Source organism: Hypanus sabinus, chromosome 10 (assembly GCF_030144855.1).
Source record: "Hypanus sabinus isolate sHypSab1 chromosome 10, sHypSab1.hap1, whole genome shotgun sequence".
Taxonomy (NCBI): domain Eukaryota; kingdom Metazoa; phylum Chordata; class Chondrichthyes; order Myliobatiformes; family Dasyatidae; genus Hypanus; species Hypanus sabinus.
In genome coordinates, this window is record NC_082715.1 from 89,644,144 (window position 1) to 89,658,043 (window position 13,900).

General features: G+C 39.5%; 1 protein-coding gene across 6 annotated transcripts in view; it reads left to right on the forward strand.

Annotated features, from left to right (window-relative positions):
- The window catches only part of LOC132400848 (collagen alpha-1(XIX) chain-like), a 109,262-nt gene that overhangs the window by 12,635 nt on the left and 82,727 nt on the right, over positions 1 to 13,900 (forward strand). For all 6 annotated transcript variants that reach the window (XM_059982290.1, XM_059982291.1, XM_059982293.1 and 3 more), the window contains 7 exons: positions 676 to 711; positions 2,756 to 2,800; positions 2,929 to 2,982; positions 6,322 to 6,363; positions 8,058 to 8,174; positions 8,996 to 9,049; positions 10,968 to 11,021. In XM_059982290.1, coding sequence (XP_059838273.1) covers positions 676 to 711; positions 2,756 to 2,800; positions 2,929 to 2,982; positions 6,322 to 6,363; positions 8,058 to 8,174; positions 8,996 to 9,049; positions 10,968 to 11,021 — 402 coding nt within the window. The remainder of the gene's footprint in view (positions 1 to 675; positions 712 to 2,755; positions 2,801 to 2,928; positions 2,983 to 6,321; positions 6,364 to 8,057; positions 8,175 to 8,995; positions 9,050 to 10,967; positions 11,022 to 13,900) is intronic.

Below are 13,900 nucleotides of genomic sequence, written 5' to 3' on the forward strand. Positions count from 1 at the left end.
TGGTGGGGTCCTGTGGCGGGTAAGTACGAGGAGGTGTCGGAGGGGTGAAGGTTAATGGGTAGATGGGTGCCATTCGGCATGTGTAGGGGTAGGGTTGAGAGACAGAGGCAGGTGAATGCTAAGTGGAATCTAGTACCAGTGCTGGAATCTGATAAGTTAAGAAGTTGATAATGGGAACCATAAGGGGAGAGGTGAAAGGCAAATGGAACCAGGACATGGTGAGGTAAGGCCAGTGAGTTAAATGTTAAATGTATGGGTAGTAAGTGGATGGAACCTGGAAAGGGTGGGAGACAAAAAATTGGGAGCTGGGGTTCTAAGGGCTGGGGATTGGAATGGGAAAGGGAACAAGAACAGGACCAGAGGTGGATCAGAAAAGGAGGGGGAACACAGGAGGTAAGGATTAACTAAAATTGGAAAATTCAATGTTCGTAACGGTGAGTTGTAGATTGTCCAGGTGTAATATGAGATGCTGTTATTTCAGTTTGCATTGGGCCTCACCCTGACCGTGAAGAAGACTGAAGACAGACAGGTCATTGGGAAAGGAAGGAGAACTGAATTGGCATGCAACTGGAAATGTCCATTTTCAGCTTACTCTCCTTCCCACCTGACTCCAACCTTATCAATTGTGTCAAATGTATGTACCATTTTTTTTTCATCTTCCTTTTCTCGTTTTAGGGTCCCAGAGGTCCTCCTGGTGAGCCAGGTTTACAGGTAAGACCCATTGACTTTTACACTATTGATAATGTGTGAATACATGCGTGAGCATCAATTTGGACCAGAGACTGAAAAATTTCCTGGTTAAATCTAACATAAGGAGAAATTATTTCAAACTTGTTTAGTCATCTTTTATTTTCTTAATTTTCATTAAATTTAAAATGAAGAGCAATTCATCTCTTTGTTAAGCCATTACAATTAAATGCACTGACACAAGCTCTGAATTAGTAAGTTAGCATTTATCATTTCAGAAACCTGTTACTTTAATTTAACTAGTGTGTTGTATTTATGGAAGGGCAAACGTTCCAGGCTAAATGACCTAAAAAGATCGGTGGTATGGCCTTGCCCAATTTTTGTTTATATCACTGGGCAGCCAACATACATTGCCTTATCTTTTGGTCTTTCTTTCATAATCAGTCTGGCTGCCCAATATGGGTGCAATGGAGTTGAACTCTAATAGAAACATCTCCACACTGCTGGGATCCACACTTCCTTGCCATTTGCCTAAATCAATTGCTAATCCAGTTATCAGACACATTCTGAGAATATGGGCTCAGTTGTGAAAATATAATGGGCTTCACGATTTTTCTCTCTCTAGTCCTATTCTACATTATCATCTTTTTCAGCCTTTTATGCAGGATTTAACATTTCTAGACTGGCACAGAAAAGGCATTAGGTGCTTTGAAGATCTTTTCATAGATAAGCACTTTGCAACTTTTGAACAATTGTCGGTAAAGTTTGGCCTGCCTAACACTCATTTCTTTAGATATTTCCAAATTAGACATTTTATCAACCCTTTAATACCAAACATTCCTGAGGTACCCGATAAAAATGTTGTGGATTTGTTTCTTCGTATGAAGTCATTGGGTAAAGGTTCAATTTCTACTATTTCAGATATGTTAACAATGTTGAGGTGAGCCCCCTTTGACAAAATTAAAACTGCCTGGGAGCATTATTTAAATTTTTCTTTGTCCGATAAGGTTTGGGATCAATTCTCAAGTCAGTTAATTCAACTTCTCTATGTGCTCGCCCCTGTCTTTTACAGTTCAAGGTGATACACAGGGCTTATATGTCTAAAACTAAATTGTCGCAATTCTATCCTGGTATTAGTCCCTGTTGTGATAAGTGTAAAGGAGGCAAGGCCTCTCTTATTCATATGTATTGGGCTTGTCCTAGCTTGGAGAAATTCTGAAGAGATTTTTTTTAACTTTATCTCATATACTTAATTGCTATTTGGAACCTAACCCTCTGATTGCTCTTTTCGGTACGTTGGGAGAGGTTGACATGCATTTGACTCCAACTAAGCGTCGTACATTGTCTTTTGTCTCATTTGGTCAAACATGCAGTCCTTCTTAGGTGGAGAGATCCTGCCCCACCCACTCTTGCTCAATGGCTCAGAGACATTATGTCCTCCTTAGACCTTGAAAAGATTCATTATTCACTTCTTAATTCAGACATAAAGTTCCAACAGGTGTGGGGACCTTTTCTTGAATATTTCCATAATTCTTGTTTAGATTAAGAGTACATCCCTCCCTTTTTTCATTTGCATTTAAATCCCTTACTTCCAGCTTCTTACAGTTAAGATTTATGGGTTTTTTAATGTGTAAACATATTATAGATTAGGTAGTAGGCAATATACCTTCTTTTTATAAATATAGCTCTACGGTGATAAAGTTCTGATTAACATTTTTTATATATCGTAAGGTTGACTTGAAGTTGGGTAGTGGGAGGGTGGGGTGGTAACTAACTTTATATGATTCTACTATGGATGCTTTTCTAAATTGTTATGAACTGTACTTTTTATATGTTTGTTTTGCACTGTATAAATCTCTTTTTTACTATGTTTTTGTTTTATCACATTGCAGAAACTCACAAAATTAATTTTAAAAATATAACTAGTGGAGCAGGTCATCATTTGCATTGCATTTGCATTGTTTTTCACAAATGTGAAACTGACCAAATTCAAGTCAAACTATTTAGTGAACAGTACAATGACTTGATCAAGGTAGTAATTAAAGATTTCTATTTTGCATCGATTTAGGGTCCAAGGGGTTTGCCAGGCTCTTTAGGACATCCGGGTGCTAATGTGAGTAGTAAACAACACACAAACTCTTCATAGAGGTAAACTGGAATCCAGTTCAATTTCTGATTTGCCTACCTCCCTCTCTCTCTCTCTCTCTCACTGTCTCTATCTCTCCCCCCTTTTTTTCACAGGGCATACCTGGGACTAATGGGATGCCAGGGCCACCTGGTCCACCTGGAGAGCCAGTAAGTCATCATTCAATGCAATTAATGGCCAACAGTCTAACCTATTGAAAGGCAGGACAGTCTTGCCAGGATCACCATGGGATTGAGTGCAAGGCCTTACACCCACAACTTCACGTCTTACTCTTATGAAGTTAGTGGACTGTAATATAGAATGTGTATAAGTGTCCCAATGAAGGGTCTCAGCACAAAATGTCAACTGTTTATTCCTTTCCATGGATGCTGTCGGGTTTGCTGAGTTCCTCCAGCATTTTGTATATGTTACTCTGGGTAAAACTGAGTTATACCTAGATGCTTTCTATCCAAATATGCAGAATGTGTTTTATTGTTTACCTAATCCCATGGGGTTCTCTTCCCACACATTGGGAGAAAGTCTTTCAGAGGTTAATGTGATGATGATGCATTATAACACATTCCAAAGTTCCACAAACCACACATCCTGAACTGACATTGTTGCAACAGAATAACATAATGCCATCTCAAATGGCTTCTTTGTCTATATCCTGGCAGATCATCAACTGAGACACAAGAAGCACAAATAAATCATTGTTACTGTTTCTAGAAGTGACCTAGAGACATCCTGTTCCCAATATTACCAGTGAGGGCAGAGACCAGCTTCACTTAGAGTGGGATGGAAATAATTCTAACTAATGAGCTGGCTAGTTGTTTGCCGATACAGTTGCCTGCTTGGGATGTTTCGCCTCATGACAATTTTTTTGCTTGGAAATAATAATGTTCAATCATACTTTCTGCAAAAAAAAATTGATCAAAAAAGTTGTTTGAAGCAGCATTAGGAGAGTTTACAGCTGGAAAGAAGTTTAATGGGACCTGTATAGATCCCAGTGGAAAGCACACAGCATATGTTCCTTTCCTTGATGGGCATTAGAAAATCAAATGAGCTTTCAAAATATAGTGGTTTTCAATGTCAAAGCAGAAAGTGCCATTTTTTATAATTTGCTGTATTCTGATAAGCACATAAAACAATTGAATTGGATTGTGATTTATATGCTGCTTTGCATGCCCTTCAGACATCCAGAAACACTTGAGAATACTTTTGAAGCATAGTTGCTTTTACAGGTAAACAGATATGAAGCATATATCACCCTAATCACTAGGCTGTCATGTAAACTATTGCCAAGATACTGAACCTTAAATTATACTGAATGATGCAACATGGCTGATGGCTGATGCAATTTTCCTCTCTGCCTTCTTCTTGTATCCCTGCCTTCTTCCTGTATCCCTTCATGCCCTAACCAATCCAAGAATCTATCAACCTCTGCCTTAAATATACTGTACACAAAGACTTGGCCTCCACAGCTGCCTGTGGCAAAGAATTCCACAGATTCACGACTCTCTGGCTAAATAAATTCCTCCTCATCTCCGTTCTAAAAGGATGCTCCTCTATTCTGAAGCTGTGTTCTCTGGTGTTAGACTCTCCCACCATAGGAAACGTCCTCTCCACATCCACTCTATTGAGGCCTTTCACCATTCACTAGGTTTCAATGAGGTCACCCCTCATTCTTCTGAATCCGAGTGAATACAGGCCCAGAGCCATCAAACACTTTTCATATGACAAGCAACAAACTATGAGTACAGGTTATAAATCAATATGATAAAAAACCAACAATCAGTCTTAAAGAATTAGATTAATAAAAAGACAGTTATCATATCCAAAAGATGATCTGTTTAAAACCATCTACACAATCTGCTGCCTTCATTCTGAAACGATCTTTACCACAAAGCCATATTTCCAATATAAGCTCTTAAAACAGGAATGGATAATAGACCAGATAATCTATTTTTTATGTTGTTGATCAATGAAAATATAATGATCAGAATATCCAGGGTAGCTTCCCTATTCTTCCTTGAAGAACATAAACCTGTTATGTTTACCACAGAGAGCTGAGGGAACCCCAGTGTAACATTTCATCTGAAAAGTAGCACTTATCCTGACTTCATTTTTTGTGCTAGAGTCTCCGGAGTAGAGTTTAAACTTACAACCTGAGACACAAATGAACAGAGTGGTAACAAATTTCCAGATTAATCAGGGACAATTCAGTGAAGGGTGAAGTTACATGAGGATAACAGCTTCGTATGGATTCAAATAAGGCTTTTTACAAAGTTCAATCTGCTAGATGGGTCAGTAAAGTAAAAGTCATATGTTCCAAAGGAAACTGGCAGGCTGGATTCTAAATTAAGTCTTGAGGAAAAAGCTGTGGTATTTTAGTTACTAGAAATTTCATATACTAAGGCTGCATCTTGCTCACTATTTGAGCCCTTGCTTTCCATGATAAATATGAATGATTGGGACATAAAAATAAGGACCACAATTTCAAGTTTTACAGAGAGAAGGAAAGTTTTAGGCTATTAAAAAGTATCAACAGACCTAGTTACAAAGTTGAGACAATCTGGCAATACTGGAAATCCAAGCAACACGCACACGCAAAATGCTGGAGGAACTCAGCAGGCCAGGCAGCATTTATGGAAAAGAATACAGCTGATCTTTTGGGCTGAGACCCTTCAGCAGGACCTGGTAAGATGGGCAGAAAAATGGCAAAAGGAATTCAGTCTGGGGAAATGTGAAGTAATTATTCGGGGAAGGCAAACAAGGCCAGAAAACACAGTAAATGGTTGGATACAGTAAAGTGCAACAGAACAGAGAGATTTTGGAGTGCAGTCCATAAAACACTGAATATCACTGGATAGTTAAAATACTTAACAAGTGCCTGCCTGGGTGTAGAGCTAGGAGTTCACATTTAAACTGTTCCAAAAATCATTGGTTCTATCACTTTTGGTTACCACATCACAAGATGGCAGTAGAGACAGTTATGAAGAGAGGCTTTATTTTGTTTTCTTTGAAACAAAGAACTAAGATTTATTTAAGCTGTATAAAATTATGAAATGCTTGAACAAGGTGAACTGGATCTATTTTCCTTTTCAAAGAAGCCAGTAAATCAGGGATGCAGATGTAATGTGGAAGGATTACTGTGTGAATGAGAAAGGGTTTTTGAATTTGAGCAATGGTGGAAATCTGAAAGTCAGCTTCTGAAAGTGTGAAAGATGCAAAAGCAGTTGACAGCTGTTTTTAAAAAGTACATACAGTCGATGAAAATATAAAGTGTTATGGATTGAAAGCGGGAGTACAGGATTAGCCTTAGTTGTTCTTTAATTAATATGAACACCCTTTTTCTGCTCTGTAAATTTTCATGGTGTAAAGTTTTTACACTGTAGAATTACTAAAAAATGACTCATTTTCCAATTTTCCATGCAGCATAGACCAGATAATCAATCTGTCACTGTTTTTTTATTCTTACCGTTTTGTATGGTTCTGTTTCATTTCAGTCTGCGCTGCCTCTGATGGGAGACATTGGCGCTTTACTGAAGGTAAGTGTGTAGCTTGATTATCAGTTGTATTGTCTAAAAGTAGGGGGGGGGGGGGTCCGTTAACTATCCACAACAATCTGATGCAGCATTAGGGTGATATTAGTAGGTTGATGTTACTGAAGTTGTTCATTACATGATTATTAGCTTTCATCAGATAGTTAACAAAATATATATGTTTAAACTTTTCTCATATTTATTCTAGACATAATATAATCCTGGAATTTATGTTTCTGGCCCCAGCTGTCACATGCACTATCCTAACTGCTGGATTATATGCTAATTGTTAAGTATTTGGTGAATTTTGTTGTTTTGTTTACGGCATTGTGTTATAGAGTCATAGAATCATATGGAAACTTTCAGCCTGACTGGTAAATGCTGATCAGTCATTAACCCCATCTTCCAGGTCTTCAGCCTTCTATGCTCAAGTGTTTCACATGGTCATTTAGACTCTTCTTAAATGGCGTGTAGTGTTTCAAAAATCTACTTTGAGTTTCCTCAGGTAGAAATGTGCATGGTGACATCCACAGTGAAGTAATAAAAGTCCATTGCAGAAAGGAGTGATGCAAATACGTTTCCAAGGCATCAAGAAAGGCAGGATCAAAATAAGCAGGGGAAATATGAAACCAGAAGACCGTGAAGGCTTGAAGCTATGAGGTTGCATTCATGGTTCAGTGTCTTACGATGCTGTAGGGGAGGATAAAAGGAAAGCCATAAGGACCAATCTCTCGTTTGAGTCTTACAGCAAAGAAGCAGACTCTTTGGCCCAGCTGGTCAATGCTGACCAAGATTTCCATCTTAGATAGACCCATTTGCTCCATGTTCTGTCTACTCCTCTCCTATTGATGCCACTATCCAAGCAGAATTCTCCATCCCACAATTATGATTAGTATTCCTTTTACATGCTATGACTAAAATGGAACAAATTTGATCCAGCACTTTAAATAGCGGATGAATAAAATTGCTTATGAGCAGTTTTGGTTCCCTTATCAAAGGAAGGATGTGCTAGCACTAGAGAGGGTCCAGAGTACGTTTACAAGAACCATCTCAGAGATAGAAGACTTAACATACTGTTTGAGGAGTGTTTGATATTTCTGGGCCTGTACTCAATGGATCTCATAAAGAGAAGGGGTTATTTCATTGGAATCTATCAGATATTGAAAGACTAGGACAGAGTGGACATGGGGAGGGTGTTTCCATTAGGAAAACAGTCTAGGATCTGAAGACAGCCTAGAATAAAAGAACGTTCCTTTAAAACTGAGATGGGAAGTAATTTCTTCATCCAGATTGTGGGGAATTTTTTTGAATTCATTGCTACAGAGGGCAAATGAGTTCAAGTCACTGGGTGTACCTTAGGCTGAGTTTGATGGGTTCTTGATTAGTTGGGGGGGGGGTTAAAGGTTACGGGGAGTTGCAGGAGAATGAGATTAAAAGAAAATCTGCCATACTTGAATGGCAAAGCAGAAATGACGGGCCAAATGGCATAATTCTGGTCCTATATATTATGGTCTGAGCAAAAATCCAAGCTGAACATAACACAGAGAAGTATTATAATGCTACACTACAGATTACTGTATTTGGTGTGAGGGCTTGTCTTAGTGTGAGTAACATTGTGACAAGATATTGTTACAACAGAACCCTTGCTTTGCATCATCTCACACAGTCTCACAGACCTTATTTCCTTGTTTTATGGACAGAATGCGTGCAGCAGCTGCCTGGCTGGTGGTCATGGGGGCTATTCAGGATTACCTGGAATGAAAGGGGACCGCGGTGTGCCCGGAATACCTGGGACTGATGGACTTGATGGCAGGCAGGTAAAAGAGCAAAGGAAAAATAATGCACAGCTTAGTGTTCTTGTTTCACTTGCCAGAGGTATAATTATGACAACTGAACCAATTGTCCATGAAACCTGTGTAAAACTTTTAATGGAGTGGTTGCTGTTATTTTGTATAATTGTCCAGGATGATAGGAGTAAGCCAGGTAATTACAGGTTGGTGAGTAAGTCAGAACTGATAAGAAAATTAAAGAAGTTGTTCTGAGATTAATTTTTACTTATAGTGACAGAGATTGATCATAGAGTCAGCATGGTTTTATCAAAATGAGATTTAATCTGTAGGTTTCCTCCCACATCTTAAAAGGTCTGAAGATTAAATAAGCAGTGTAAGTTGCTTCTAATATGTAAGTGAGTAGTAGAATGTAGGAAAGAGAATGTAGTGGGAATAAAAATGTGTAGGTGATTAATGGTTGGAATAGACAACCATTAATATTTGTGCATTGTTCAGAAAAAAAGCAAAAGCATTCACACTTATCTCATGGACTAATGACTGTGAGCAAGTGAACAAGTAAACACTTCAAGTTATTTTCCAAACAAAAACAAGAATTCTGAATGTGAGCTGAATTCTGAACGAAGTGGTTCTTTTCTTCTCATGGGATTCTATTTGGATTTACACTGGGTAAAAATGGCAAAATTCAGGGATCTTCCAATCCCAAAAGGGCTCATATGGCAAGGGAACAAGCCAGAAATCATTGCATCATTCCTCAGAACTGCACCTCCTTTCAGTTCAGGGATCCAAAAATCCATCCCATTGTCTCCAATAGTATTTTGATATTTAAACCCTGCATTACTTTCATACAGGGTGACCCAGGACCAAGAGGCCCACCTGGAGTTCCTGGACTGGATGGGCAAAAGGTGGGTATAACAATCTCTTCTTGACATTGATAACTCTATCAGAACAAAAACAGGACAATGCAGAGAAGATAATGAACATCAGTTATAGTGCATTTCAGTTGCAAATATCCTATACAGTTTACAGGGTTTATTGGTTAAAATTTGGTATTCAGCCACATTTTAAGACAGATGGCCAAATGCTTGGCCAAAGAGCTAGCCTTTAAAGTGGAAAATAGTGCAAGTGATATTGACACAAAGACATTTAGAGATGAAATTACAGATCTTAGATTTGAGGCAGTTAAAGGCACAGCTGCCAGGGGCCGGGCAATTAAAACCTAAAAGGCCAGAAATGCTGGAGTGCAGAGCTGATTACAATTGGACTATGAGAAAACAGTTGGAGATACTTGGCAACATCCAATTAATTAAATAATCTTTTATCCCACATGCTGGGATGAGACGTTAAAAAATTTGGGCTCTTAGACAGCGAGCCAGCTGCCTATATTGGTGACAAAGTGGAAGCACTCCTTCCATTTCAGATTGCATAAAATAATCAAATATCTTTGGTTGGGGCTGTTTAATTTTGTCAACCACAGATGTGGACAGAGGCTACCTAGTCTGGCTCCAAGTGTAGACCAAACTAAATTCAGAGTTTAAATTACTGAACATTGTTACATTCCAATTTCAATGTTAAAACAGACTATCCTCCCCACTGGCACACAATATGGATGCCAATGACAATTACCTTTAAAACTATGTCTGTGTGTATTCACATTTTTAACAAAATACTTATTACAAGACCTGACGGGAAATAAGCAGATGAGGAACTACATTCCAAAAATTCTTTATTGTTATAAAACATACTATGGATTTCTCACAAATATATCCAAACAAGGATCAATTATTTCATTTGGACATCTGCAGTTGCTGTAAATTTGGGTAGATTAGAACTCACACCCAATAATAATCCTACTGAGTAAAGCACTGACTTTTTAAACTGGCAACGTGACTGGAAGCTGGGCTCAGAACATCACCACCAGCAAGTAACAGAGAACAGGACTGTGTGCTGTTGTGAGAAGTGCATTTTCAAACCCAGCCAAGAGTCCTGTTTCTTTCTTGGGTTAGATGCTGTAAAGTCAGGTGAGTGTGTTTATCGTGAAGTCAAGAGGTGGTGCACCACAAAGTCAAAAGAAAGAATGTGTTGGAGAGTAGTGTCTAGTGGTGAGGGCTGGGGGGAGAATGGAAGAACTGTTGCTGTGTATTCCTGAGGGAGAAGAAGTGAAGGGCAATGTTGCCCTTGAGGAATGATTGAAACACTCATCATGCTAGTTTCAGTTCTTAGAGGTGAGACTCCTGGATGAGTCACTCCCTTCCTCAGACACTTAATAGTTTGCCATTCTTCTATCACTGGCTGGGAAAACAATTTCCTCTTCACTGTGATCTCTTCTGGTGGAACCTTAAAAAAAACATGGTGATAAAGCAAATGCATGCATCTAACAATAGTTTGTATTCATATTTTGCCTCCACTGTTGTTTAATGTCCCAGTGTGCTATAAACAAACAGAATCTAAAAGCAGAATCACTGCACTCAAGCCAGTTGAACATTTCTCTGAATAACATGCTGAAGGATGTGCACAACAAGTAAATGTATCAGGTATGAAGTTACCCCAGCCTTGAATCAAGCTTTGGAGGTCAAATATTCCAAATCATTTCTCTGGATGCATCAGATGAAGAGGTTCACCATTGAGAGTTACAAAACATAAAATACTGGCCAATTTTGCAAACCAGCTGTAATTCACTATTGGGTCGCAATACATCGCTTGTGAGACTTTCATCAGATAGGAAATTTTGATGGATACAATCTTGACAGCTCCATAAGAAGCTTGATGCCACTAGAAATGCTTAAGTTAGATTCATTTCTAAACTTATTTCTGTTTTTAAAGGGAAGTAAAGGTGAGCGTGGATTACCTGGACCCATAGGAGAGAAAGGGGATGAGGTGAGTGTCTCATGACTCCAAAACTGGATGATGGAGCACAGTTCTTTCACAGAATATGGAGGTCACTGGCAAGACTTTAATTTATTTCATTAATAAGTCTGAGGTCAGATAATGGGTATGAAAGACAGAATTCCTAAAGCACAAGCAATTAAGTTGAAGACCAGCTTTATTAAAGATTAGCTTTATTTGTCACATGAGCATTGAAAAATCGAAGCATACAGTGAAATGTATCATTTGCATCAAGGACCAACACAGTCTGAGGGTTGCTCTGGGAGGCTTAAAACTGTTACCATGCTCCTAGTGCAAACATAGCATACCGACAATTTACTAGCCCATGTGTCTTTGGAATGTGAGAGGAAACCAGAGTACCCGGAAGAATCCCATGAAGCTATGGGGGAATGTACAAGCTTCTTACAGACAGCATTAGGAATTAAACCCTAATCAGTGATTGCTGATTCAATCTTGACATAGAGTTATTATGTCAATCTGATATATTGATTGTCAATGCTAGCTTTATTTTCCTCAAGTAGTTATTTAGTTAACTGGATTAAATTTCACAGCTGCAGTAGTGGGATTTGAACTCTTGTCTTTGGATTATCATTCCAGACCAATTGGATCACTGAACCATTAGAGCCTCCTGGATCTGAGTCAAGTAACCCAATTCCCATGCTGCCATACCCATTCCTGCTAATTTTCCGATGGCAGACGATACATACAGATATTTGTGAGAATGAAATAATATCAGTTCCCAGTATGGACAAGGCAGAATACTTATAATAATGTAATGAGAATTGGCTATTGCAGACATCTAATAAATAGTAATAATCAATAAGTTGTTGAGTGCCATTGAGTCATCATTGTCTCATGGTGACCATATGGATAGTATTGTTGTCCATAGGATTTTTGTGGCAAGGTACAGAAGTAGATTGCCAGGCCTTTCTTTGGCACAGATACTGCTGCTGCCCATGTTGGGACCTGGCCAAACTTGAACTCACAGTCCATTGTTGATGCCACTGCACCACTGGTTGGCCCAATTAATAAGTAACACACACAAAATGCTGGAGGAACTCAGCAGGCCAAGCAGCATCTATGGAAAAGAGTACAGTCAATGTCTCAGGCCAAAAGCCTTCAGCAGGAGAAAAAATGATGGGGAGTAGATTTTAAAGGTGGGAGGAGGGGAAGTAGAAACACAAGGTGAAAGGTGAAACTGGGAGGGGGAGGGATGAAGTAGAGGGCTGGGAAGTTGATGAAAAAGATACAGAGCTGGAGAAGGGGAAATCTAATAGGAGAGGGAGAAAGCCATGGAAGAAAAAAAAAGGGGAAGGTGCACCAGAAGAAGGTAATGGGGTGGCAATGAGATAAGATGGGGATTGGTGAAGGGGGCAGCGAGGTGTGAGCATTTACCAGAAGTCTGAGAAATCGATGTTCATGCCACCAGGTTGGAGGCTACCCAGACAGAATATAAGATGTTTTTCCTCCAACCTGAGTGTGATTTTATTGCAACAGTAGAGGAGGCCATGGATGGACATCGGAATGGGAAGTGGGTGGCCACTGGGAGATCCTGCTTCTTCTGGCGGTGGAATATAGCTGCTTGGCGAAGTGGTCTCCCAACCTGTGTCAAGTCTCACCGATATACAGGAGGCCACACCAGGAGCACTGGAAACAGTAGATGACCCCAACAGACTCACAGGTGAAGTGTCGCCTCACCAGAAAGAACTGTTTGCAGCCCTGAATGGTAGTGATGGGAAAGAGGCAGGTGTAGCACTTGTTCCACTTGCAAGGATAAGTGCCAGGAGGGAGATCATTGGGGACGGACGAATGGAAAAGGGAGTCGCATCAGGACTGATCCCTGTGGAAAGCAGAAAGTGGGGGGGGGGGGGGGCGGGAAATGTGCTTGGTGGTGGGATCCCATTGGAGAGCTCAGCAGGTCAGACAGCATCTATGGAATGGATGTTTATTCCTTTCCATAGATGCTGCCTGACCTGCTGAGTTCCTCCAGTATTTTGTATTTGTTAAAAATCAGACTAATGTTCTGAGTTGTGTATATTTTAATGCAAAAAATATTGTAGGAAAGACAGATGAGCTTAGGGCATGGATCAGCAGGTGCAATAATGACACTGTAAAAGGACTAGATTGGATAGAGTTTGTCACATATGTTCAGGAAAGTTCCCTTAATCAGTACGTAGAAGTCCCAATGAGAGAGTGTGCAATATTCACTCTGCTATTAGGGAATGAGACAGGGTAGACAACAGAGGTTTGTGTAGGGAAAGACTTTGCATCTAGTGATCATAATGTCATAAGTTTGAAGGTAATTATGGAAAAGGATGTGTCTGTTCCTCAGGCTGAGATTCTAAATTAGAGAAAGGTCAGTTTTGATGTTATCACTGAGGATCTGGCAAATGTGAATTGAGACGGGCTGTTTTCTGGCAAAGGTGTACTTGGTAAGTGGGAGGCCTTCAGAAGTGAAATATTGATAATACAGTGTTTATTTGTTCCTGTCAAAATAAAGGGCAAGGTTTCAGGAACCTTAGTTTTGAAGAGATATTGAGGCCCTGGTTAAGAAGAAGGTACATATCAGGTTTGGGCTGGCAGGAAGATATGAGGTACTGAAGAAGTATAAGAAATATAAGAGAACACGGAAGAAGGCAATCAAGAGGGCTAAAAGAAGGCATGAGGTTTCCCTAACAAACAAGGTGAAGGAGAATTCCAAAGTGGATTGCAAAGGACAAAATTTGTCCTCTGGAAGATCAAAGTGGTAATGTATGCGTGGAGCTGAAAGAGATGGGGAAGATCATAAATGTTTTTTTTCACATCTGTATTCATTTGGGAGTTGGTCATAGAGTCTATAGAAGTGAAGGAAAATAGCAGTGATGTCATCG